Genomic DNA, 24,533 nt, shown 5'->3' with positions numbered 1-24,533 from the left:
AGTTTCTTTGACCAGAAATTATGTTAAAATCCTTTCCATACCTCAGATTTTGATGTTAAGCACATGAGTGTTAAAAAAGAATGCAGGATAGCGCATGATACAGCAGATTAGAGAGCAATATTTACAATATTATTCCAGGTATAATTAAAAATATACACATAGACATGAACAAAAAGCTTGTAGAAATATGTGTGAAAAGTATGACCCACTGGTAATTTCTGTGTGATAGAATGATGACTTTTTTTTTCTTTTTGTTAGATGTAGTATTTTTAAGTTTCACACATATTGCTGGAAATACAGGAATGGAATAAAAGATAAATGAAAACAGAAAGCAGGGCAGACAAAAGAAAGGCAAAGAAGAAAAGAACCAAAAGTTGTTTTCGAGGATGCCTAAAGTTTCTAAAGCAGGTTTTCTGTTACAAAGATACACCATTTTACAGATGTGTTTACAACTATGCTATAAAGACAAATGTGTGTGCTAAAGGACCTGTCTGAGGAAACACAGCTCTGTTCTGTTGATTAAGGAGAATGGGTGGTGACCTTCCGGAGTCTTGAGTTGTAGATAGGTTTCCTTCCCGTATTTTGTGAGTTTCCAACAATTGAACACACACCCACACTCATTTTTAGCCCATTTTCCATGTCTTACTCCTACGTCTCAGGAATAATTTTACACTCAACCATATTATTTCGTAAATATATTTAACCAGACACACACACACACACACACACACACACACACACACACACACCCTCAGTGAATTCTTCCTAATTTCTGTCCTCACTTTGGTATGGAAAAACCTCAGTGGAAATTATTTTAGGAAATATAACCAATGATTTTCCTAAGTCCAGTGACCTCACTCCAGCCTCTCTCTCACTGACTATGGAGAATGTGGAGAATTGGTCTGTCCAATCTGTCCAAAATATGTTGAGTACTAACTGTGTGCCTGGCATTGTTCTTGAGCTATATCAGTGAACAACACAAAGATCCTCGCCCTTTGGGAATGGGCAATCTGGCAGTGAAGTCAGGCAAACAAGAAATACCATGAAGTGAATTACATAGTACATTAGGGTTATGGAGACAGAAGAAGCACAGGGAGTTTGGAAGAGCTGGGGACGGTGCTACAATTTTGAAAAACAGGGTAGTCAGAGTTTACTCATTTATAAAGTGAAATTTGACCAAGATTTAAAAGAGGGAGGGAATTTGCCATGTGGTTCTTTGAGAAAGAGGGTCCCAAGCAAGGGAAGAGCCAGCACCTAGGCCCTAGGGTACCAACACCTTGATCTCAAACTTCTAGCTTTCAGAACCATGAGCGATTAAATTTATGTTGCTGTAAACTACCTAGGTTACAGTATTTTGTTATGGCAGCCCTCAGAAACAAATCGAGAGAGTAAACATACTGGAATCACGAGGTCAACATCTAAGGATAAAGAACCAAGTGAACTTACAAGCGAACTCCCAAGGACTCTCCTCTCTCTCTTCAGCCAAAATTCAACACTCATGGCCAGTATAATTTTCTGTATCAGGCTCCAGGGTTATGGTGTCATAATACAGTAGTTTATAGCACAGGCATTGGAGTTGGACCTCTGCCATATACTAGGAATTTGATTTGGGGAAAATTATCCCACTTTAAAAAAATTGTACCCATGTCTCTAAAATGATAAAAAGTAACAGCACTCATCTCACGATGTTGTTGTAAAGATTAAATGAGATAATGTCTTTATACATATGGTGCACATGGTACCTTGAATATAATCCCTGCTCCATAAAATGGTCATTATCATTATTTTCACCCCTGAGGAACTTCTCTTTAGTTGTAGTTGTAAGCATGCCTTGACATAATAAAAATCCACATACCAACACAACTTTACTTATAAATTACTCAAATTTGAAATAAATGTTACCTCTGTAGGGAATAGCAAAAAATATATATATAAATCATATTTTCTCAATATAAGGCATATTAAAACAGAAAAATGTGCCAAGTTTTTCTATTTAAGATGATTATCTCATTGCCAAAATATCTGTTTCATTTGGATTAAGAAAAGATCATTTATTGCTCAGAAAAAGCATTAGCAACAACATGTGGCAAAATAATCACTTTTAGGGATTATATAAATAGAATGATTATGAATTTTAATTTTCCTAGGATTCTGTACTGTGGACTATCTTTTGATTTTCTTCTCTGTGCTCAAGTTAAAAATAATCAAAATCTTATATAACACAGAAAGAGAATGGATACTACAAAGTAGTTCTGAATTGGCAGAAATTACTTCTGTGGAAGAACACACGTTATTAAACTCTGATTTATAGCTTTCAGGGTTGGGCTCTCTCTGCAGAAGACTGCTCCCATAATTTACAAGACTGGCAGAGCTGCCGTGATTTCAGTCTCATTCTGCTCTTGGCACCATAATGGGAAGTGATGTAGAATAATAGCAGCACTGAAAAGAAGGAATGAAATCATAATTTCTTGATATCAGAGAAATGAGAGATAATGAATGAATGAATTGGTTGGAACACACGTATATGCATATACAAATCATAAACTTTTATAGACCGTAAGTAAAATTACGTTACAGCATAAAATATCCTAAAGCTAAAATGTGGAAGAGACAGAAATAAATTTACACTTTATGAAAACCCAAGCTGGAATGACTGGGGCATGTATAAAATAAGATTAAAATGTGATTCTTCATTAAAAGTCGTAGAGATGAAACAAGAAAATAGAAAACTTATTTTAGAGTGAGATTAACATTTGATTGAAATAAATCATGGAAGGAATTTCTATACTAAAAATAAAACATGCATTAGAAAGTAACATAAACGGGTACAGCATTTTGGAGTAATGGAAATGTTTTGGAACTAGCTCAGAGGTGGTAGTTGAGCAACATGTGAATATCCTAAATGTCACTGAATTGTTCACTTAAAAACGATGGATTTTATGTTACGTGAATTTCACCTCAATACCTTTTTTAAAAGTAATGTAAGCTTAAAGAATATAATTTTAATGTCCTGATTCAGATATCATGGTATCCAGCTGGGCCCAACAGTAAGAACCTCCAGGAAAGTGAAAAGAAAGAACTGAACTTCACTTCTTTTATCCTTCAGGGACATCCTGGTCCATTTTTCCCTCTCCTGCTGTGCTCACTCTAGTGACCTTTCCAGCCTCCGTCCTGGCATCTCACCCAGCCCTGTTTATCCTCCCTGTAAACACTCCCTAGTCCTAAATCACTCCCATTCATTAATTTCCTCTCCACCTCTCTCCATTAAAACTCACAACAAAGAGTGTTTTATTAGCTTAATTGTATAAAATATTAGGACGTAAGAGAACTTAACCTAAATAATTGAAGAGATTTGTTATTAAGTGATTCATTATCTTTTAATGATGGATGGATTCTTATTATAGAGTATTTTTACTTAAGCATATATAATACTTACTAAGTGCTAGGCACTATTGAAAGCTATGTTAATAGTAACTCATTTAACTCCCCCTATTCTAGTTCTTTAATCTTTAGCTCTTTCTTTCAAACCTATCTCTCTCCAACTCCCAGAACCCAAGACATACCTGAAGATGAGGGATCAGACATTTAGGACTTGTTTCTTATATGCTTACAGTCTCTGGTCAAACAAGCATTACAATTAGGAAATCGTAGTTCTTGCTGGATGCCTAGTATTATTAATTATGTTTTAGGTAAAGGATCCTTTGGAAAAGTAGTAGGTGGTCAATATTTGAAATAAACTAATGAAAAGCTCTAATTTTTTTTGTTCTTTTTTCTTTTTAAAATGTTTTAGCCATGGCAAAATACACATAACATAAAATTTACCATCTTAACTATTTTAACTGTACAGTGCAGTAGTGTTAAGCATATTGTTGTGCACATAACAATCTCCAGAACTTTTTCATCTTGCAAATCTGAAACTTGACACCCATTAATCAACCCCCCCTTATAAATATTTTTAAGAAGCTAAGATAAACTTTAAAATGGTACCCCAAAATAAGCTACATTAATGTCATCTTAAATGCATAGAGTGGAATTTAAAGTGTTAATTTCCATTTACCACATCTAGCTGGCTAGAAACTTTGCAAGATCTCCATCTTCCAGTTTTGCAAATTGGGTTTGCTTTGTTGCAGATAATTTGTGTAATAAGTGACCTTCATTACACGTCCAGTCTTATACTAAATGTCCAAAATTTCCACTGAGGAGGTAAAGAAAGAGGCAGAAACAGCGTGAAGCAGCATTTCAGGCAAAGGAATTCACATAGGTGAGGCAGATGATCCAGAGAAATAGAAAGATAATCTCACATGTATCATCTTTATGAGTTATTTAAACCATACAGCCTGTGAAATCAGTAAGGTACTGTACCTTGGTACTCTGTTGCTTTGACTACTTTGTCTTTTGGGGTAGAGAATCCATAGGCCTTATGATCTGAAAGATTAAAACAGACAGGATAATTAAAACATTATAAAAGTCCATTTTCAAATGTTTAAATGGGGTGCAATATTCAAGAAAACTGGCCTAAAGTTTGGTGACAGTTTTGTACCATTTATAACATATAAGTTTTAAAGCATCAAAGTAGAAAAAATCAAACCAAACCATACATGTCTCTTTCATTTTCTGTATTACGGTTTTGGCTTTTAAGCATTTTCCAAAGCAAAACCCACCAATCTAACAATGTACTCTCACTAGCCCAGTCATTAAACAAGATTTTGCATCCTTAATCCAGCTTAATATGCAATTTAGTGTCATAGGGTATTGTCCCTAAGTACAAGCTAATTGTTTTTAGAGCCTTATTCAAGAGTATAAATAGCTTTATGAATTTATCCTTGACTATATCGATGTCATATAGAAATGAGTCATTTTATATACTCTTGATGATGAAATGTATATATAATAGATAATGTATATAAACTGCATATAAAATTATGATGAAAAATATAAGCAGAATGTCTTTATTTTTTTCCCCAAAAAATATTTCAATGATTTTCTAGAGTTGGTCTATAGATTGAAACAAATGACAGACTCTGGTGGCTATTGTGATCTGACAGTTATATGCTGCTGCTGCTGCTACTGTTGATACCATTATCACTCACGTAAACTAATTTTTGTTTTAAATGTGCCCTGAGAGGAGGTGGGTAAAGAAATCATTCCTGGCTGAGAACCAGTGCTCTAGACTACAGTTGGACTTGTCTGAAGAACTAGGAATAGAAATAAACCAATAGCCTAAGGGAGGGCAAAGAACCATGAGTTTGAGGATTTCCAAAGTTCCTATAAAATCAGAATTTCATTAACTATGAAAGATGATAATTTATTATACTTCTGGAAAAGAGAGAAAAATTCATATGACATGGCATCTATTCTTTGATTTATTCATCTATCTGTCTCTATATATCAGCAAGTAAACTAGTCTTTCACTGTGCTAGACTTTATCACTCCTGAGAAAAGCATGGCATTCTGGAAAAATTTTTGTTTTCCTTTCCCTCTCCCTTAGAATGCTGGACAGCAAATCTAATTGAGAAATTAAAATTTGCAAAAGTCTAGAGGACTCGAATGTCTAGCTCCCCTGTCTAAGTAGTCAGGTTCTATGTCTCTAAATTACAAACTTCTTCATTAAGGAAACTGGCAAACCTGGTGCCTATGTAAAGAATGGAGAACTGAACTGATCCTTTTGACCGAGAGCTGTAAATACGTCTGTATATAAAGCAGGGACTCACGTGGCTCAGTCTTGGAGAGGTGTCAGGGCCACCAAAGAATAATTTCAAAATAACTCTTTTGCTTGTACACTTCAAGAACCATCAAAGGGGTCCAAGCAATCTTTTTTTCCCTTTTCCAAACACTTCTATCCCATATCAGCTGTTCTTTCTTTTCTACCCTATATTCCACTGAAATCCTCTATCTCCCACCTCCGCGTCCCCTTCTTTCCCAGTGTCTCCTTTCCTCCCCCATTTTATTTTAGGGAGTCCAAAGGTAGAGTCTGGATCTCCAGAGAGCAGAGGAAGGGACAAGACTAAGGAGATCAAGTCAGAATCCTCTTTGGGGATCTGGGGAAAAGACAGGAACTCATATACTCTTGTTGTTTTCTCCTACATTTAATGACAGAATCTCTGAACACTTTTGCCAGTGGTTCTAAATCCAAGTTATTATTCTGTGAAACTTTGAAAGTATACTTTCAAAAAGTCTCTTTTCTCCTTTAGCAATGTGTGAATTAGTGCCCTCAGAGAAGTTCTAATTATGACTGACAATTCTTGGTGATTTTTGAAGTATTTTAGTACACTTTTTAGACAAAACAATGGAGACTCAAATTCCCTGGAAAACAGTTGAGGAAAAAATCTGGGCAAAATCGGAAAAAATAATCTTTGTTCCCTCCATATCATCATATCTTTGAACTCTTCAAACACCACTCTGCCTGCTGAGAATGTTTATTTTCTTCAGTAGGCTCCGGCTTGCTTTCATTTGAGGCAAACTTTAATACAATCTGAGATTAGAAGATTTAGGAACTGGCTTTCAGGAATTGTGGAGAAAGGAAATCATCTTTCCTCTTTCTCAATTCCAGTTTTCTACTTGCTAAAGCTTCCTTTGAGAAATATTTCTTTTTAAGAATCATCTTAAAAGTTCTATGGAAAATAACAGCTGTTAACTTCAGGAATTTTATTCATTCCCTTATAAATTTTATGCATATGTATTTCAAATGTGTCCCAGATACTAAAAAAGAGGATTAGTTGAATTGGCAAAATTATGAAGGCAAAAATTATAAAGGGGATTAGTTTTGGTAAATTAATAATAGGTAGTATTTTTTGGTAGCTGAATATTTATTTCTATGATTTTAAGTGTCGTCTTCCAGTTACCTTACTTCCTCTAATTATTTACTTCAAGGTTTCCATGTAAATTAAGTAAAAATATTTAAAATTTATATCACTTATGCTGAACTTATTTGAACAGAAAGTTCTGAATCTTAATATAAAAAACCTTTATTTATTATAAGATTTCTACCTTGTTTTAGCCTTTTTTAGTCTTGAAATTCACTTTTTATAAACTTGTACCTAATAACTCTTTTTATGAAAACAAAATGTTGGATTTCATATCAACATGTCACTAACAGATGTTAGGAATACTCTCTGTTGGCTGCTTTCTTGAATTGATTTTTATTTTTTCTTCACTTTTCCAAAAGAAATTAAAGAGGGAAATAAACAAAAAAGTGTCATGTAGGCCTGCTGTTCGAGGTCAACAATTGTTTTAAAGTTAGCTACAAAACATCTTTAACAACTATAGATGTGTTCCAAAAGCTCTGGCAGAACTTCATAAAATGAGGTTAATGAATGATTATTTCCATAACTGCTAACAACTCCAAGTCAAATAGTTCCTAGTCAAATGAAACCTTTTGTGTTTCTTTTCTCCCCAACTTTAAGCATAAAATTTCTTGTGATCTCTATTATTCATCTAAGATAATCTTGTTTGACTAAAAATAAATACTTACTTTACACTCCTACAATTTTAAAATTACTATAAAAGTGTCATTTAAATTTATACTTTTAATTAAAAATATGATTAGGGAAAACAAGTTTTGTAGAAATTTTTTGTTTGTTTTAAAAGTACAGTGCAGGTAGTATCATGTACAAAAGCAAGTTATCAAAACTATAAATATAAATTATTTCATAAGTTTTAAAAAATAAAAATTAATATCCATGTGGTTTTGATAATCACTCATAGACAATTATTATACTAACAAATATGAAAAGTTATACAGGATTAGCAGTGAGGAATAAAATAATACCGCCCATAATATTTACTATGGATAGAAAATAACCCAATGAGGTAGGAATTAGGAGTTTGATAATATACTCAACCTTCTCACTATCATTCAGGATACTAGATCTGGGGATAAGGGAAAAAGAAAAAGAGATAGAGATAGAGACGTATCTTGCTCAAGGTCACAGTACTTTAGAAAGCAGTGAAGCTGAGGTGAGCATCTACTTAGTCTGCCTCCATAGTTCTCTCTCTCTCTTTCATCCCCTCCCTCCCTCAAAGCAGTGGAAGGTGTCATGAGAAAGTAGTATAAAACACGATAAGGACAGACACTCTGAGAACAGCTTCATAGCCATTTTCAAACAGGTTGTAAAGATATTATTCAGAGAGTATATTACAAATTGCCATTTTAACAGAGGCAGTGTTAATGGATAAATGTTTATGGTGAATGAAGTAATTTGAATAAACTGTATATTTATTATATACTACACAAAAGTGTTATGCCCTCCCCCTTTTCTAGTTCTTTAACAACTTGAGTACAAGAGGGACTACTGGTGCTCCATAATTCAGTGTAAAGTTATTTTCACATAAATTATAGGCATTAGCAAATTTAGGAAAACTTTCAGGGTATTCCATTGCCCAAACAATTGGATGATTAAAGGTTTTAAGTTGATATCGGAAAGAGATGCAGTAAATGAAATTAACTTCTCAAAGTAAAATAAATTCTCAAAAATTCCAAAGAAATATTCTTCAGCACATCTTCAAATGTTTAATGGTAGCTACTGGCCTAAGAAAGCCATCAGTGGCTAAACTTCTCACCAGGTACTCCCCATCAGGATGTGAGAGAAGCCATTTCAGGATTCTGCAATCTTTCTTTGATATTCCCCAAGTGACAATCTTAGTTTGTTTACCTGTGACATTAATTATAGATTTTAGATAGATGGCAATAGTCAACTCAAATCCAGTAGATTCTTAAGACAAGATGAAGAACTTTCATCTTCCATAACTGATGCTAATAAGAATCACATACTCAATGGAAGCCCTGGTTGTTGACAATTCTATGTTCTAAACGGTTCTCCTTAAGATTAAGGTACCCGGAAACAGTGGCCTTAGAACTTCATTAGTGTAAAGTAGAAAATTATTAAAGATGTCAGGTATCAAAATAGACATATGGTGTCTTGGCAAAGAGGCGAAGAACAACAAGCCTGAGTATCCCCTCATGAAGGATGCACATGGTCTGGGTTGTGTCACAGGCATATCCCTACAGTAGAGAGGGTGCATGAGGCTCTGAATTTAGGATTATTCATTGCCATTTAACCTGAAATTGTAGTTCCCTAACTCTTAGACATAGGCACAGCTTTTAAAGATTACAAGTTCAGAACTACTGCCAGCATTTGGTGGTTATATTTCTCAGTAGAATTGAATTTACTAGTATAATTCTCAAACAAATCATTTTTGAGATCAGGTATTATAAATCATTTCTCCAGAGTCTGATCAGCTCTGGGCAAATGTTTAAAACCGAGTTTCTGAACCTAGGTTCTAAATTCTGGTTCTGAATTATCAACTCTGGTTTTGAAATTCTGTGAGAATCTGGGAATCTCTACACAAAACATCCTAATTCAGCTAATACTGTGGTCCCCAAACCCCAGGCTGCAAAACAGTACCAGTCTGCAGCACGTTAGGGACCAGGCTGCAGAGCTCCACCATCCCAGCTGGTCCCCCCACTCCCTGTGGAAAAATGCCTTCCATGAAACTTAGGAAAGGGATGGGGGGCACCACACAGCAAGAGGTGGGTGAGTGGTGGGCGAGCTAGTGAAGCTTTATCTGTATTTACAGCTGCTCCCCGTTGCTGGCATCACTGCCTGAGCTCCGCCTCCAACCGACCCCCCTTCCCACCCACCTCTGTGGAAAAATTGTCTTCCATGAAACCTGCCCCTGGTATCAAAAAGACTGGGGACCGCTGAAATACACACACAGATTACTCAAGTACTGTTTCTGTTTGAGTCAGGGGATGGAGAAATGATTATTCCACAGTTATTTTATATTTATAAAACCACTTAAACAACATATGTAAGAAGATAACACTAAACTTCTACTATCTACTAAACTCTCTCCACCCCACCCCACGTGGTTGCTTTGTATTGTTTTAAACTTTGTATCTCTGAAGTTTTACTTCTCTGCCTTACTGGGTGAATTCCGGGAATCACTAACAACAGTTTAATGTTTCAAATGGTTTTATCTTTTGAAAGCAGTTATGAATATGAATTGTGTTTTGCAGGGATTAGCACAAAAATGTCAAGAGGATTCTCTAATGTCACCAATCTGTTAAATTTATAATCTGCAAATGAGGTTACTTTTGCATTTTTCAAAGAAACTTAACACTGCTAATGTTTTCAATTTTTTCTGAAATAGGATATTTACAAAATATAATGAATAGGGAGACAGATTGTGAATTTGCTGAGGCTTAAGTTTTGGGGTGCTCTCCCTTAAATGGGTACCTCCCAAGACCCAGGGAGGTGGGGCAGGGAGTGCCTACCAGTGTGTGCACATTTTATAAAATTTGCAAGAATAAGATTTTTTTGTTATCACTTTCCTTACAATGGGTACTACTAATCTGCCTCTGCACACAATTATGGGCTTCCCCTTATTAATGAGTTTATTTAGCTTTCTAGATTTGACTACCCACAAAATCTGGATAAAGAAATTAGTCTCCAGGGACTATAATCTGATAGTTCAATCTTCAAAATATTAAGGATTTTATATGACCAATGACTTAGTATGCACATACTCTATCAAACTTCAATTTTTAAAGTATGAGAGTTGTGTGAACTTTATTTTTCAACTTTCCTACTGGATGATGACTCATAAAATCTTAGCCCTTACATTTCATACATGTGTTATTAATTAAATTCTATTGCCACAAATGCTTACTGAAGAAATCTGAAAACTAAGGAAAACCTCCCAGCTTATTGTTGCTTCATGTTTCCTTTGATTAGTCTTCAGGAAGTCAAAGGAACACGAACCACTTATTTTGAAATGCAGAACATGGAAACAATGGTTTGGCATTGCTTAACTGTCATATTTGCAATTGTCAGGCAAGATTGCTCAGAATTAGCTAACCCAATTTCCCAAGTACACTAAATCCAGGGACCATAATTTCCCTTTTTGTTTAGTAAAGACAGTTCTCTCATTCACTCTTTTATTTCCAAACTGGTCCTATACATCCAACTGCAAGCTAAAACCAAAACACATTTTATAGGTTCAGTTAGCTAGACTGATAAAAGAAATGATTTAATGAATATCTCTGCACACATTCAAATCAGTGGGACCTTTGGAACTGTCCCCCGGAATGGTCAGGAAAGAAGTTTGTGCTGTTGGATAAAGGTCAAATTTTTATAACTCATTCACATCAAATATTAAAAAGAGGGGAAAAGGTATTTGTGTCCAGGATATGGCATGCAAACGTCTAATTGTCATAATATAATCCAGGTGAAATGGTTGTTTGATATCCTCTATAGCTGCAGTCCCCAACCCCTGGACTGTGGCCTGTTAGGAACCAGCCTCACATCACCATCTGAGCTCTGCCGGCCCGCTACGCCCTGTCCATGGAAAAACTGTCTTCCAGGAGACTTAGGAGCAACATGCTGCACAGCAGGAGGTGAGTGGCAGACAAGCGAAAGCTACTCCTCGAGGCTGGCATCCCCTTCTGAGCTCTGCTGATCTCCCCCACTGTCTGTGGAAAAACTGTCTTCCATGAAACAGGTCCCTGGTGCCAAAAAGGTTGGGGACTGCTGCCCCATAGCATGACGGAGACTGAATTTATGTCAGAATCAACCAGATATTTTGAAATTGTGTAGAGTCAGCCTTAGCACTTCAGGTTTTGATAAGATGGTATCACAACTGACTTTACCCCCACTGGGATATAGGACTAAGTAGTATTCCACCACCACTGTTTTCAACAGCTTGGCTTTTTGACTAAATATCATCTGAAAATAAACAAAAGGCAACATTAAGTCCAGCTGGGTGAGGAAAGTGTAGTCTATAAAATAAATACAGCCTATGTCTTTATTATAGCTGGAAACAGGATCATTCTTTGTCTTCAGAAAGCCATAAGCCAGTGTTTGAAACCCAGTGTTAGGAATTACCATCCACATTGCCTTGGACAAGCTACAGCCTCAGTTTCCCGTTTGGTAAATTGAAGCTAGTAATGCCTTTCTTAGCTGGTTGTAAAGATGAAATGAAATAAAGAGCATAACTGCTTAGCCTAGTTCCTGGCACACAGTAGGGTCTCTATAAATATTTGTTTCTCATCTCCCTCCCAACTCTTCACATTGCTTTTTATCCAAAGTGGTGATATAAATATAGAGCTTTGTAAATGATCCCACAATAATCACATAGTAGGACGGAATATAAAAGTAGAAAATGGATTCTCAAGGTTATGCTTTTTCCTCCCTTTTTATTTTTTTCCCTCCCTTTTTAAATGATTAGGATGACTTCTTCACTGCAGTGGCTTCTTAGAGTGGGACGCCCCGGGTATTAGACTCTACCTCCTCTTTTCATCCTTGCTATGACATGTGTGGACAGTTACAGCCTCTTCGGCCGTGTTTCACTGTCTGTAAAACATAATGTATGATGATGATGCCTTTTATAACTTAATTGACACAATTCATCACACCCTTCTTTTTGACATTTTCTGCACTTAGTGTCAAAGACAACACACTTTCCTAGTTTTCCATCACATGGCTCATAACCTAGGTCATCTTCACTTCTCTCTGTATATTTCCTTCCTTAATGACGTGATGCAGACTCCTCGAATTAAACACTGCCAGATGCCAACAACTCCCAAATATTTATCTCCATTCTAGATATCTTTGCTGAACTTCAGATCCAAATACCTCTTCAACCTCACCACCTGATGGTTTAAGAGACACTTCATACTCTATGTCAGCAGTCCCCAACATTTTTGGCACCAGGGACCATTTTCATGGAAGACAATTTTTCCACAGACTGGGGGCTGGGGGGTTGGATGATTTCGAGATGATTCCAGCACATTACATTTATTGTGTATTTTTTTCTATTATTATTATTACATTGTAATATATAAAGAAATAATTATATAACTCATCATAGGTTGGGGACCCCTGCTCTACATCCAAACCTCATCTTTCTTTCTAAACCCTCTCCACCTTAGATGATAGCAACTCATTATTCCAGTGGTTCTGGCTGAAAATCTGGCAGTTATCCTTGGTGATTCCATTTATGACAGCCCTAACCAATTCAGCAGGAAACCCTACTGGCTTTACCTTCAAAATGTGTCCAGAATTTGACCACGTCTCATTCTTCCCACTGCCACCACTCTGGCCTGAGCACTAACATCTCTTGTCTGGATTGCAGCAATAGCCTCCTGACTGGCCACCTGCTTCTGTCCTGCTTTCTAGAATCTAATCTCAACACATCTGCTAGAGTGACCCTTTAAAATACTAAGTGAGATCATGGCACTCGTTTCCTCAAAACCTTGGACTAGTTCTCAATCTCCCCAGAGCAAGTGGTAAAAGTCCTTTTATTGGCCTGGAAGGTCCTACACAATCTGGCCCATCACCTTTGAATCTCCTTTTATCTACAATCCCCACCCTCTGCTCAGATGTCTATTAACTCTTTCAGTCCTTCAAGTCTTTGCTCAAAGGACACCTCCTTAATGAGATAGACTCTGACCACCCTATTTAATATATCTCAACCCACCTTCACCCCACGTTTCCCCCTCCACATTCTTGATTTCCTTGATTCTACTTTGCTTTTTTTTCCCATAGCACCTATTATCTTCTAACATACTATATTATGTACTTATATATTAAAGGCAGTGGCTCATACCTATAATCCTAGCACTCTGGGAGGCTGAGGCAGGAGGATCATTTGAGCTCAGGAGTTCAAGAATAGCCTGAACCCTGAGCAAGGGCCAGACCCCCTCTCTATTAAAAACAGAAAAAATTAGCCAGGCATGGTGGTGACACGTGCCTGTAGTCCCAGCTATTTGGGAGGCTGAGGCAGGAGGATGGCTTGAGCCCAGGAGTTTGCGATTGCTGTGAGCTAGGTTGACTCCATGGCACTCTAACCCACAAGACAGAGGGCAACTCTGTCTCAAAAAAAAAAAAAAAAAGGCAGGTGCCTTTATTTTCTTCACCAATAATCCCAAGGGCAAAGAACAATGCTTGCTATACAATAGATACTCAGTAAATACTTACTGAATGAATAAAAATGAAGTTAATTATGTAGAAGATAAAATGGAACACAGTAGTCCCCCCTAATCTGCAGGGGATTCACTCCAAGACCCCCCAGAGGATGCCTGAAACCACGACAGTACCAAACTCTACATATACTACTTTTTCCTACCCATACGTACCTATAATAAAGTTTAATTCATAAATCAGGCACAGTAAGAGACTAACAATAATAACTAATAATAAAATAGAACAGCTATAACAATAAATTGTAATAAAAGTTATGTGAATATGGTCTCTCAAAATATCTTATTGTACTGTACTTGCTTTTCTTGTGATGCGAGATGACAAAATGCCTATGTGATAAGATGAAGAGGGGTGAACGACATAGGCATTGTGACTTGGCGTTAGGCTACGACTGGCCTTCTGACTATCAGAAGGAAGATCGCCTGCCTCAAGTGACCCTGGATCGTCGAGCCACAAGGATGTCGGGAGCAGACAATGTCAATGACTAATGGGTGGGCAGCATCTATAACACGGACACACTGGACAAAGGGTGATTCCCATCCCAGGGAGTTGTTTATTTCTGGAATTTTTAATTTAATATTTTTGGACTGAAGTTTGCCATAGGCAACTGAAACTGCAAAAAGTGAAACTGAGGATAAGAGGGTCTACTGTACAAGGAGTATGTAGCTTTAATTTTTTAAATGAAAGGATGAGCTGCATAAGATTAAACAATGAAAGGTTTTGAAGCAGCCAATTTTGAAACTGAAAACATTTAGTTTATTACATCACAGTGCAGAATCAACTTTCATATTGTGCTGCAACAAAAAATTAAACATATGAATATATTTGATGCTGAAAACTATAGGCTTGGTCAACTCCTAAAATATCTTCCTTGGTAGTAACCTAAAATGTGATTTTAAAAGCTACAACTCACTGTTATTTTTTAAAAGTATCTTGTCATTATAAAATCAAAAATAAGCTTAATAAAATATTCTACATTTAGTAATACAAGGTGAGAAGTTTTTTTAAAATAAAAGTATTTGCTTTTTTAAACTTGCGATTTAACACAATTGAAAATGGCATAGTGATGGTTTATTTTATGTGTCAACTTGGCTGGGGCCATGGTATACAGATATATGGTCAAACATTATTCTGGATGATTCTGTGAGGGTGTTTTTGAATGAGATTAACATTTAAATCGGTAAAATAGGTTACCCTCCCCAATGGAGGTGGGTCTCATTCAATTAATTGAAGGCCTAAATAGAACAAAAGACTGACTTCCTCAAACAAGAGGGAATGCTGCCAGTAGATGGCCTTTGGACTCACACTGCAGCATTGGCAATTCCTGCATCTGTGCAGCCTGCTGGCCCACACTCCAGAAGTGGGACTTGCCTGTCTCCATAATCACACGAACCAATTCCTTAAAATAAATCTCTTTACACACACACACACACACACACACACACATCCTGTTGGTTCTATTTCTCTGGAAAACGCTGATCATTATGAATTACAGTAATAAATTAATTTTGGAGTGTCTCCTTTAATACAAGTGTTCTTTCTATCTCAGTAGTTCCTTTGGAGGTCCAGTAACATGGTCATTTAAAAAAAGTTCCCTAGTCAGCTTTGTTCTGAGAATGCTAATCTAGAACAACCTTACATAGTCAGTAACTCCCCTTTAAACCTTAACAAACACTCTCCTCAGAGCCATGTCTATATCCTCAAGGACAAAGGACATGTTGATTTATCTTCCTTATTCTTTTCACCCTCTTCAGTAGGAGGCGAGGTGCAGCCAGAGCTGGGAGCGCTGTCTCCTCTTCATTATTATAAAATTATCTGCAACCCTCAAAGCCCTTTTTAAGTCTCATCACCTCCAGGAAGTTTTTCCTATGAACTCTCTAGGTAACATTCCAGACTATTCACAGAACTTTGGTGTCTAATCTATGTTGATAAAATTAAATGGCATTTTATGATTTATCATATTTGGTGGCTTTTGTGACACTATTCTCTTCTCTGATGCTCCTTTTCTGTGTCCTCTCCTTCGGATTGGCCATTAACTTTTAGCATGTTATAAAGGGATGAGGATTCCATGGTGATAAAGGTTTGAGAAGCATTTGGTTAACAAATTAAAACAAAGTTCCCTATTGTGAGGAGTTACTAGAGCCTTTAGCATGCTAAGGAGCATTGTGACTGTCCAGAGAGGAATATAATTTAGAGCATGAAACACTGCAGTAGAATAAGAGATAAAAAGTCCAAAGGGAAACCATGGAGGCGATTGAGAAGAGGCAATCAGAGGAGTAAGAGAAACCAGGACTGAATAGTGTCATGGAAATCAAGGATGAGCCGACTTTCAAGGGGGAAGTGTCAACAATGTTTGATGTTCCAGAGAGGTCAAACAAGGTTTTGACTGAAAGTAAGCTGTGGATTTAGGAACCAGTAAATTATTGGTGATACAATGATAGCGATTTCAATGGCATAGGAAAGGGGCAGTTTGCAGTGGGCTGAATGGTCAGTAAGAAAATGGAGATAATAAATGCAGATCACTGTTTCAAGAGGTTTGGCTGGTGGGTTTTTTCCCACATAAAATGTAGAGACTTGAGCATGTTTATAGCCTGTGATAAGAGAGCCAATAATGAAGATAAGTGGCAGACACATAAGAGAGGGGATCACAACTGAAGGAAAGGACCCAAGGAGACTCAAGAGTAGGATCATGAGCACAGTGAGAAATGAGCGTCGGACAGGAGGCACTCCTTGAGTTAGTCTGTTTTCAGTTGCTTATAACAGAATACCTGGAACCAGGTCATTTACTTAAAAAAAGGAATTTGTTTCTTACAGATACGCATGCTGAGAAGTCCAAGGTTGAGGGCCGCATCTGGTGAAGGCCTTCTCACTGGTGGGAACTCTCTGCAGAGTCCCGAGCAGCACAGGGCGCCACCTCCCAAGGGGGCTAGCTCAGCCCTCTCTTCCTATTCGTATGAGCCACCAGTTCCCCTCCCATGATAGCCCATTAATCTATTAATCCATGAATGGATTAATCCGCTAATGAGGGCAGAGCCTTCATGACCCAATCATTTCTTAAAGGTCCCGCCTCTCAACACTGCCACATTAGGGATTGCAGTTCAACATGAGTTTTGGAGGGGACAAATATTCAAACCATAACATCCCCTTCCTCTGATTCAGGAGGGGAATTGCTAAGGATGAATATAGATGTGGACAAGTGTGCAATATCTCCTCCTCACTCTTACATGAGTTGGAGTCTTAAAATATAATCTGATCGTATTTCGATTCCTTCAGAGGCTTCCCCTTGCCCTCAGGATGCATTCCAAAGTCCTTCAAACGGCCTTTCAGAACTAGCTCCTGACTTTCCAGCCTCCCCTTTGATCACTGCCCCCTACATACCCTGTTTTGAAGGCAACTGCCGTGGGGCTCCCAGTCACTCAAGCTCTTTGCATTCTCCATTCTCTCGGCCTGGAATCCCTTCCCTCCTACACTCCCCTGCCAAATGGTTAACTTGTATGTGTCATTCTGCACCCCACTCAAATGTCAAGAAAGGTAAAGTCTCCTCCGGCCCCTTCCGTCTTCCTACACATAGACATAGACATAGTCATCCTTCCTCTCCCTGAGGTAGCACATTCTATAAGCCTTTTTTTTTTTTAACTACAACAATCTTTTATATGTATAATCCTTCCATCGGATAGTGTTAGGAACATCATGATGTTAGGAACTATTCAATACAAGTTTGTACCTACATCATGCTTAACCCACAATAGGAGATAATTATATGTTTGTTGTAAACAAATGTGGACATGTTTTGTTTTCAAATCAAATGTACATACTTCTTGTGCTATATTTCAAGAATAGTATAGACTGTATTTACATATAGTACAAAATATATTTGAAATATAGCATAGACCGTATATTTTTAATCTATTGCAACAACTGGCCTACCAACCCTACAACTAATACTAGTTGAATTAAAATTAAGTATTAAGTTTTATCTATAATTTAACATTTCTTTGATAATGTTAAAGGTTTATAACCTCTTTGCACAAAAAATCTATAAGTAATTTTGACACTGAATAATTCAAAACTATCTTCACCTTAACTACATATAAAAGGTAAAAATACTTAAAACATATTTTAGTGAAACATACTGACACCCACATATACCCACAGTTATTCTGCAATGTGTTCTACAGAGGAATTATTTTTTAACATTTTTCTCATTTTTTTCTCTTGTATCAGCTAAAAATGAACCTTGGAAAGGGAAAAATTGGTTCCCTAAAAATAGAGTATACTATAAATTTTTTGTCTTTAATTGCCACAAACCTAATAATTTAGTACAGTGATGAAATATATGTAATTTACATTCATTTATTTCAATTAATTGGTTCTTAACATTGTCAGAATCTCTTTTTATAACAAATTTTGATGTCTCCTTTATTATCCTGAAACAAAATTTATAGATAATATAACATTACATACACATACATATAACATATATATGCATATAACATTTATATATATGTAAAATCTGGAAAATATATATTTTTTAATGTTAAAGAGAAATAAAAGGCACCCACTGTGGGGCTCCCAGTCAACAAACATTGTTTGTTTAAAACAAAAGAAAATAATATATATTTATATATATATTTTTAGGTTATATACACTTATTATTCCAACCTTTATTGAATACTAATGTGCTTATAGAGAGGAAAGACAATTATTACTTACAGTTAAAATAGGAGGTATGAACACAAACAACAACAATTAAAAGCAAGAGTGGAATAATAAAAGAATTGTAGTTTAAGTTTGTTTGTTTTCTAAAATATTAAGAGTGTACAAATATTTCTGCTACATGGATACCTTTTATAATGCTTAAAGTTGGGGCTTATAGTGTGCCCATCACCCAAATAGTGTTCATTGTACCCGATGGGTAGGTTTTTACCCCTCCCCTTCTCCCCTCCCTGCTTTCTTGATTTCCTATGTCCCTTACATCTCTTTGTACCTATGCATGCCCATCAATTAGCTCCCAATTATTAGAGAGTACATATGGTGTTTGTTTCTCCTTTCCTGAGATACTTCACTTAGGATAATGGTCTCCAATTCCATCCAAGTTGCTGCAAAAGACATCATTTCATTCCTTTTTATGGCTGAGTAGTAGTGTGTGGTATATATACACCACATTTTGTTAATCCATTTATGGCTTGATGGGCACAATTGTGAATTGTGCTGTAATAAACATTTGAGTGCAAGTGTTTATTTACCTTTATAAATGCTTATGCAAGAGTACACCAGAAAACTCAATAAAGAAGTCAGATATTAGCCTACAATTATAATGTTAGACTGGATTTAAGCAAGATCTGAAACCATTCCAAAAAGTATAAGACTATAAAGGACAGGGTTACTGTGAATAGAAATTTGTATATTTAGCTATATGAGAAGACTGCACAAAAAATATTTGTGTTTATAAGTAAAATAGCACAAGTTACAGTATAGGCTCTGATAATTATAAAGTTTTCACTTTGGAGAGTCATAAAGGATGAAGGGGCAGGGACCCAGGAAAAATCCTTATTTTGCAAAATTGTCTGGCACCTTTCAAGCTATTTAACAGTCCTGGTCCCTGCCTAGTAAATGTACAGCAACCACATCATTGTGACAATCGAATAGGTCCCAAAATATTCTACCACACCCCCCTGAGGCAGTAACCCCTTGTTGTTGATAGCTCCTGATTTAATTCCCTGAACACACTTTCAGGTAATAGAAACTTGAAATTTTTGTTTTATAAACTGAGAGTTTATCCTACTTATACCGCTAATGTAACATGACCATAAAGTTACTTTTTTAAAAGTAAAACTTATCTACATTATGTTCCATTGCTCAAACTTGTTATCACAACAAAACTATAAAAGCAGTATGAGGGAGGACGCAGGATTTATTCAAGAGACACAGGATTTATTCAAAACCTTTTTTGTACAGTTCAAGGTTTTTCAACTGTTATTTTTTATCTGAACTCTCCAGACTTTTAATTATTCACTGCTCCAAATCTAAGCCCAATATAAATCTTCCTATTCACAATATACTATATTTCAAGGAATCACAGTTTCAGCTAAGAAAAATTTAACTAATTTTGATGCACTTAACTGGGATAATTATTGTTTCAATCTTCTTTTCTGTCAAGAATAGTATGTCTAAAAATATTTAATGTTCTTTTTCCAGGCATATACTAACACATTTTTAAAAGATCTTAAAGCTTTTTGATCCAAATCTTTAATAAAAATCTTTGAAAAGGCAAACATACCATGAAATCGTAACCCAGTTTTCTCCACTTTAAAAGATAAACCAGAGAGATTCATATTAATTAAACTGTAAGTGCCTAAATGCTAATTAGAAATCCTGGACTCTTTTAACGTTTTGAAAGAGTCCCAAATGTTTTCTGATTGATCCTGTTCCCATAGAAACTAAAGTTGGAAAGCAGTAAAAGACAAAAGAAATTACAAAATGATACCAAAGAAATGAACTAAAAGTATTATTCTTTATTTTAAAAGAAAGGAAAAACACAAACTTGTGTCCTATTATCAGATAGCACACAGCAATTTAAAAATAACACATATACAAAATTTAGGAAATGCATGATATTTAATAATATTTACCTTTGCTTAAGACAATATTAATATTTTTCTTTTAATATTAACTTTTAGGGAAAAAAAGGCCAGAAAATTATAGAGACTTTTTTCTATTTTCTTTTAAATGATCTGTGATGCTGTTAGGGGAACTAAATTGGATAATAAATCCCTCACAATATTGGACATGTTTAATGTCCAAGTTTAGATATTTTTCTTGTTTTGTTAAATAACATTTTCAGATCATGAAATATTTATTACAGGTTTATTTCAGGTTCATGTTGCTTTAAATTCAATTTGAGTTGTGAATGTAGAAGGCATTTATATGTTAAGACACAGCCACATCGCAATTATACTAAATGTCAAAAAGTATTTTAATGACATGTTAAGATACGTAAACCATTAACCACATTCTAAACAGAGCACTCAAATTATTTTCTTATTATGACAGAAAAAATTAGTTATCCTTACAGTGCCCCTGTGGGATACACATGCTGATTCTAAATCTATAAGTAACAAGACCGAAACTCCCTCTCCTCTTCTCATGCCTTTATATTGCCAAAGTGAAAGAGCCAGAAAACAACACTTTAGTTTCTCCTAAAATCTTCTCATCCTTCTACCTTTGCTTAGACTTTCAAGTGGATTCTTAGTATCCTTGTTTCCCAGATAGAAAAGAATGTGGGATTTGGAGTCAGCAGTTGTACTTAAAGTCCTGCTTTAGTACAGTCCTAAAAATATTCCACGCCTCTGTGTTCCTCATTTATGAAACTGATAAAAATATTTACGTGTACCTCACAAGGATGTTAACATGAGAATTAGGTAAAATAATCCCTGTGCAAGTATTTTGTTGATTATAAACATCCATTCAAATGCTGATTTTGTTTTTTCTTTACTTTATAATCCTTCAGGTTACCCATGCTTCACTCTGATCTTTTCCTTTCAATCTTCCTGACCTCTAGATAACAACTGACTTTACAAAATCCCTCCTGGGCTGCCATGATACTGGCTCTGTCGTTTGTCTATTATTTCTCTGGGCACTTTTTCCGTCATTGTCTCTACTTTTTTGCATTCTTTAAGTAAGTACACTCTCCACAGTTCAGTCTTTTGCCCTCTACTAATCTTCTCTGTGCTCTCTCTCAGTGTGTCTACATTTCTGTTTTCATTTACCACTTGCATACAGAGGAAAGCAATAGATAATCTACACTTCTCATCCACTCTCCAATGGTCTATCGAGACATTTTTAGCTAGATATTTTGGTGCTTTCTGAAATATAAAAAATAACCATTCCTTCTCTATTAAATACCATGATTTATCTGGTCCTACCAGTTTTACAACTTTGGAATTATTGTTTTGATTTCTTTATTGTCCCCCATATTTAATCAATCACTAAATCTTACCAATTTCTATTTTCAATGTCTTCTGGATTTAACTTTTTCTGAAAAATTCTGACAGCTGCCACTTTTATCCTGGATCCCATTACCTAATACTGAGCTATAGTTACCTTTTTCCTCCCAAGTTTATCCTGTACGTAAGGACCAAAATGATTATTTACCCCCATTACTATTTTTTGATATATTGCTTCATTCTTTAAAACCTCCAACAACTTCCTGTTGCCTTTGAATCAAATAGAAACTTTATAGCATAACATACAATCAAGTCCTGGAATACCAAGCCATTTTTGGAGCCCATTTTTTGCTTCCTTCCAAAACAGACTCTGGCAGTTTAGAATTTTAAAACATTATCTCAACTACATATAAAATGTTATCATCATAGGCTAACACATGGTACATTTCTCCCATACAAAAACATAAAATGTTAAATTATAAGAAGCACTAATCATCATTACATTAAACCCTCTCATTTTATAAATAAGGAAAAGAAGACACAAATAAAATAAAGTAGCTTTTCTAAAGCCATATGATTACTAAGGGCAGAATTGACTCAATCTAGTTCTTTGAAACACTAGCTTCATTTTATGTATATGATATTTTTTGCTTCTTTGTGAACAAATTTGACATTTGTGGCTAAGGTATAAGGAGGTCCTTTGAACATCCAGTAGAGACATTTCACATGGGCATTTAACTTATGAATTCAACATAGTACCACTGGCAGATGTATATTAGAAATATAATTTATAAAATTAATCAGTTTAAAAAGTGAAGGTGATTCTGCCCATCATCCCTGTCAATATGAATCTGCCCTTGACTTACCATGTCAGAGAAGATGTGATTAATATCCTTTCAGGTAGAAGATAAGAGTATATTGTCCTCTGAAAAGAAACATTTGTATTTAACACATATGTTGGTAAGATGACTTGCTGTACAAAAGAAGTGTTTAAATAGTTCACTTTCAAAATTTTTTGTCTTTTTATTTTCTAACAATTAGAAATAAATTTCCTCAAACATTCTAGCCCATGTAATGAAAAAGGCTGGTTTTGATTGGTCCCATTATTACTCAGCAGATTTTGGTATCTCATGGCTAAATTGTTGAACATATATATATATATATATATATATATATATAATAGTATAAGCAAGAGAGCTATGACTGTTCAAATCATTAGGGCTCTGAATTTATATCTTATTAGAGGGCTGTGATGCAATCTTGCTTCCACTCTACACCCAAGAAGCAATGAAATGGGAAGTGAAGTGAAACTTCTTCCTCTATTAACATCTACATTTCTTTCCTCATGAATTCATTGTGTATTTGGGGAAAGTGTTATTCAGCATGTAAATAGCTTCTGACACAAATGACTACAATGACAGTGTGCATATGCTGCAGGACACAGGCTCTAGGCTGCTTCTAACTTGGCAGCTAAATGCCTCTACTTCTTCCATTCTTTTCCCATAATCAGCATCTTCTCTTGAGAATCCTTAGATAGGCTTCAGGTTAAAGGAACTATGAGAAATTAAATCATATAAAGAACCCATGGGAAACTTGATTATCAAGTTATTAATGACAAAGATTTGACCATTAAAAAGATATTTTAGAAAGTATGAGCAACGTTGAAACTTGCTTGAGTTGATATATCAAACGCTGCAGGGATTCTCTTTTGTGGTTTAGAAGAGCCAGAGGGTTGACAAGAAGAGCTTGATGGAACCAGTCTCCATTTAACAAATGGAAGGGGGAAAATTTTTAATTTTTAGGAATTTAATCAACTTTCTTTTTTATGTTCACCTTTTTTTGCGATCAGTCTATGCATGTGACATGCACTCATCTGATAAGTATTTTTACATTTTAGAGAATAAAATATTAAAATCCCTTTATATGCACTGAAAAGTCCACACTACATCATGAAAAAAAAAATGTAGCTGTTAATACAATGGACTTAGCTGCATAACCCAGGACCTTGGAATTCTAATTAATGACAGGGTTGTGTTTCTTTTTTTTTTTTCCTAAAGGCATTTTATTTTTTTACCTGTTAGTGTGAAATAGGCTAAATAGATTTTACAAGGGGCTAGTCAAACAGAATTTTGGTTTCTTACAATGCCCACCCAGTTAAGGTGTAGCATTTAGGAGCCTCAATGTTTCAGATATTTCAAGTAGACTCACTTTGGTCTATTTATTAATATTTTCTCTTTAAACCAGTAGACTCAAAAGTAGAGTGTCCAAGAAAGCCCAGAGGAATGCAGAAAAGAAATATTAGAATCTTAATATATTTATCACATTCTTCTCTTTTTTTGTTTTATGGGTTTAAATAATTTTCTATTGAGAAAATTTTCAAATATACACAAAAATAGAACAAACAATAAACCTCATATATTCATCATCCAGATTTGACAGTTATAAAGATTTTTGTCACATTTACTTCATCTATGCTTATAGCTGGTGAGGAATTTAACATAAAATAATTTTCTCTTTATTACTTTAGTTGGCAACACTAAAGATTAAGACATATAGCTATGATGTCTTTAGAACAATGAACAAAATTAATAATAATTCCTTGGTA

At 35.5% G+C, this 24,533-nt stretch overlaps 1 protein-coding gene across 1 annotated transcript in view; it reads right to left on the bottom strand.

Moving 5' to 3' along the window:
* The window catches only part of JAM2 (junctional adhesion molecule 2), a 60,865-nt gene that overhangs the window by 17,795 nt on the left and 18,537 nt on the right, over positions 1-24,533 (bottom strand). Inside the window, exon 2 of the mRNA XM_045540487.1 lies at positions 4,363-4,425. Within this exon, the coding sequence (XP_045396443.1) occupies positions 4,363-4,425 (63 nt within the window). The remainder of the gene's footprint in view (positions 1-4,362; positions 4,426-24,533) is intronic.

This window comes from Lemur catta, chromosome 1 (genome assembly GCF_020740605.2).
Source record: "Lemur catta isolate mLemCat1 chromosome 1, mLemCat1.pri, whole genome shotgun sequence".
Lineage (NCBI taxonomy): Eukaryota > Metazoa > Chordata > Mammalia > Primates > Lemuridae > Lemur > Lemur catta.
The sequence above is the reverse complement of the archived record's forward strand: the minus strand, read 5'-3'. Positions and strand labels throughout refer to the sequence as shown.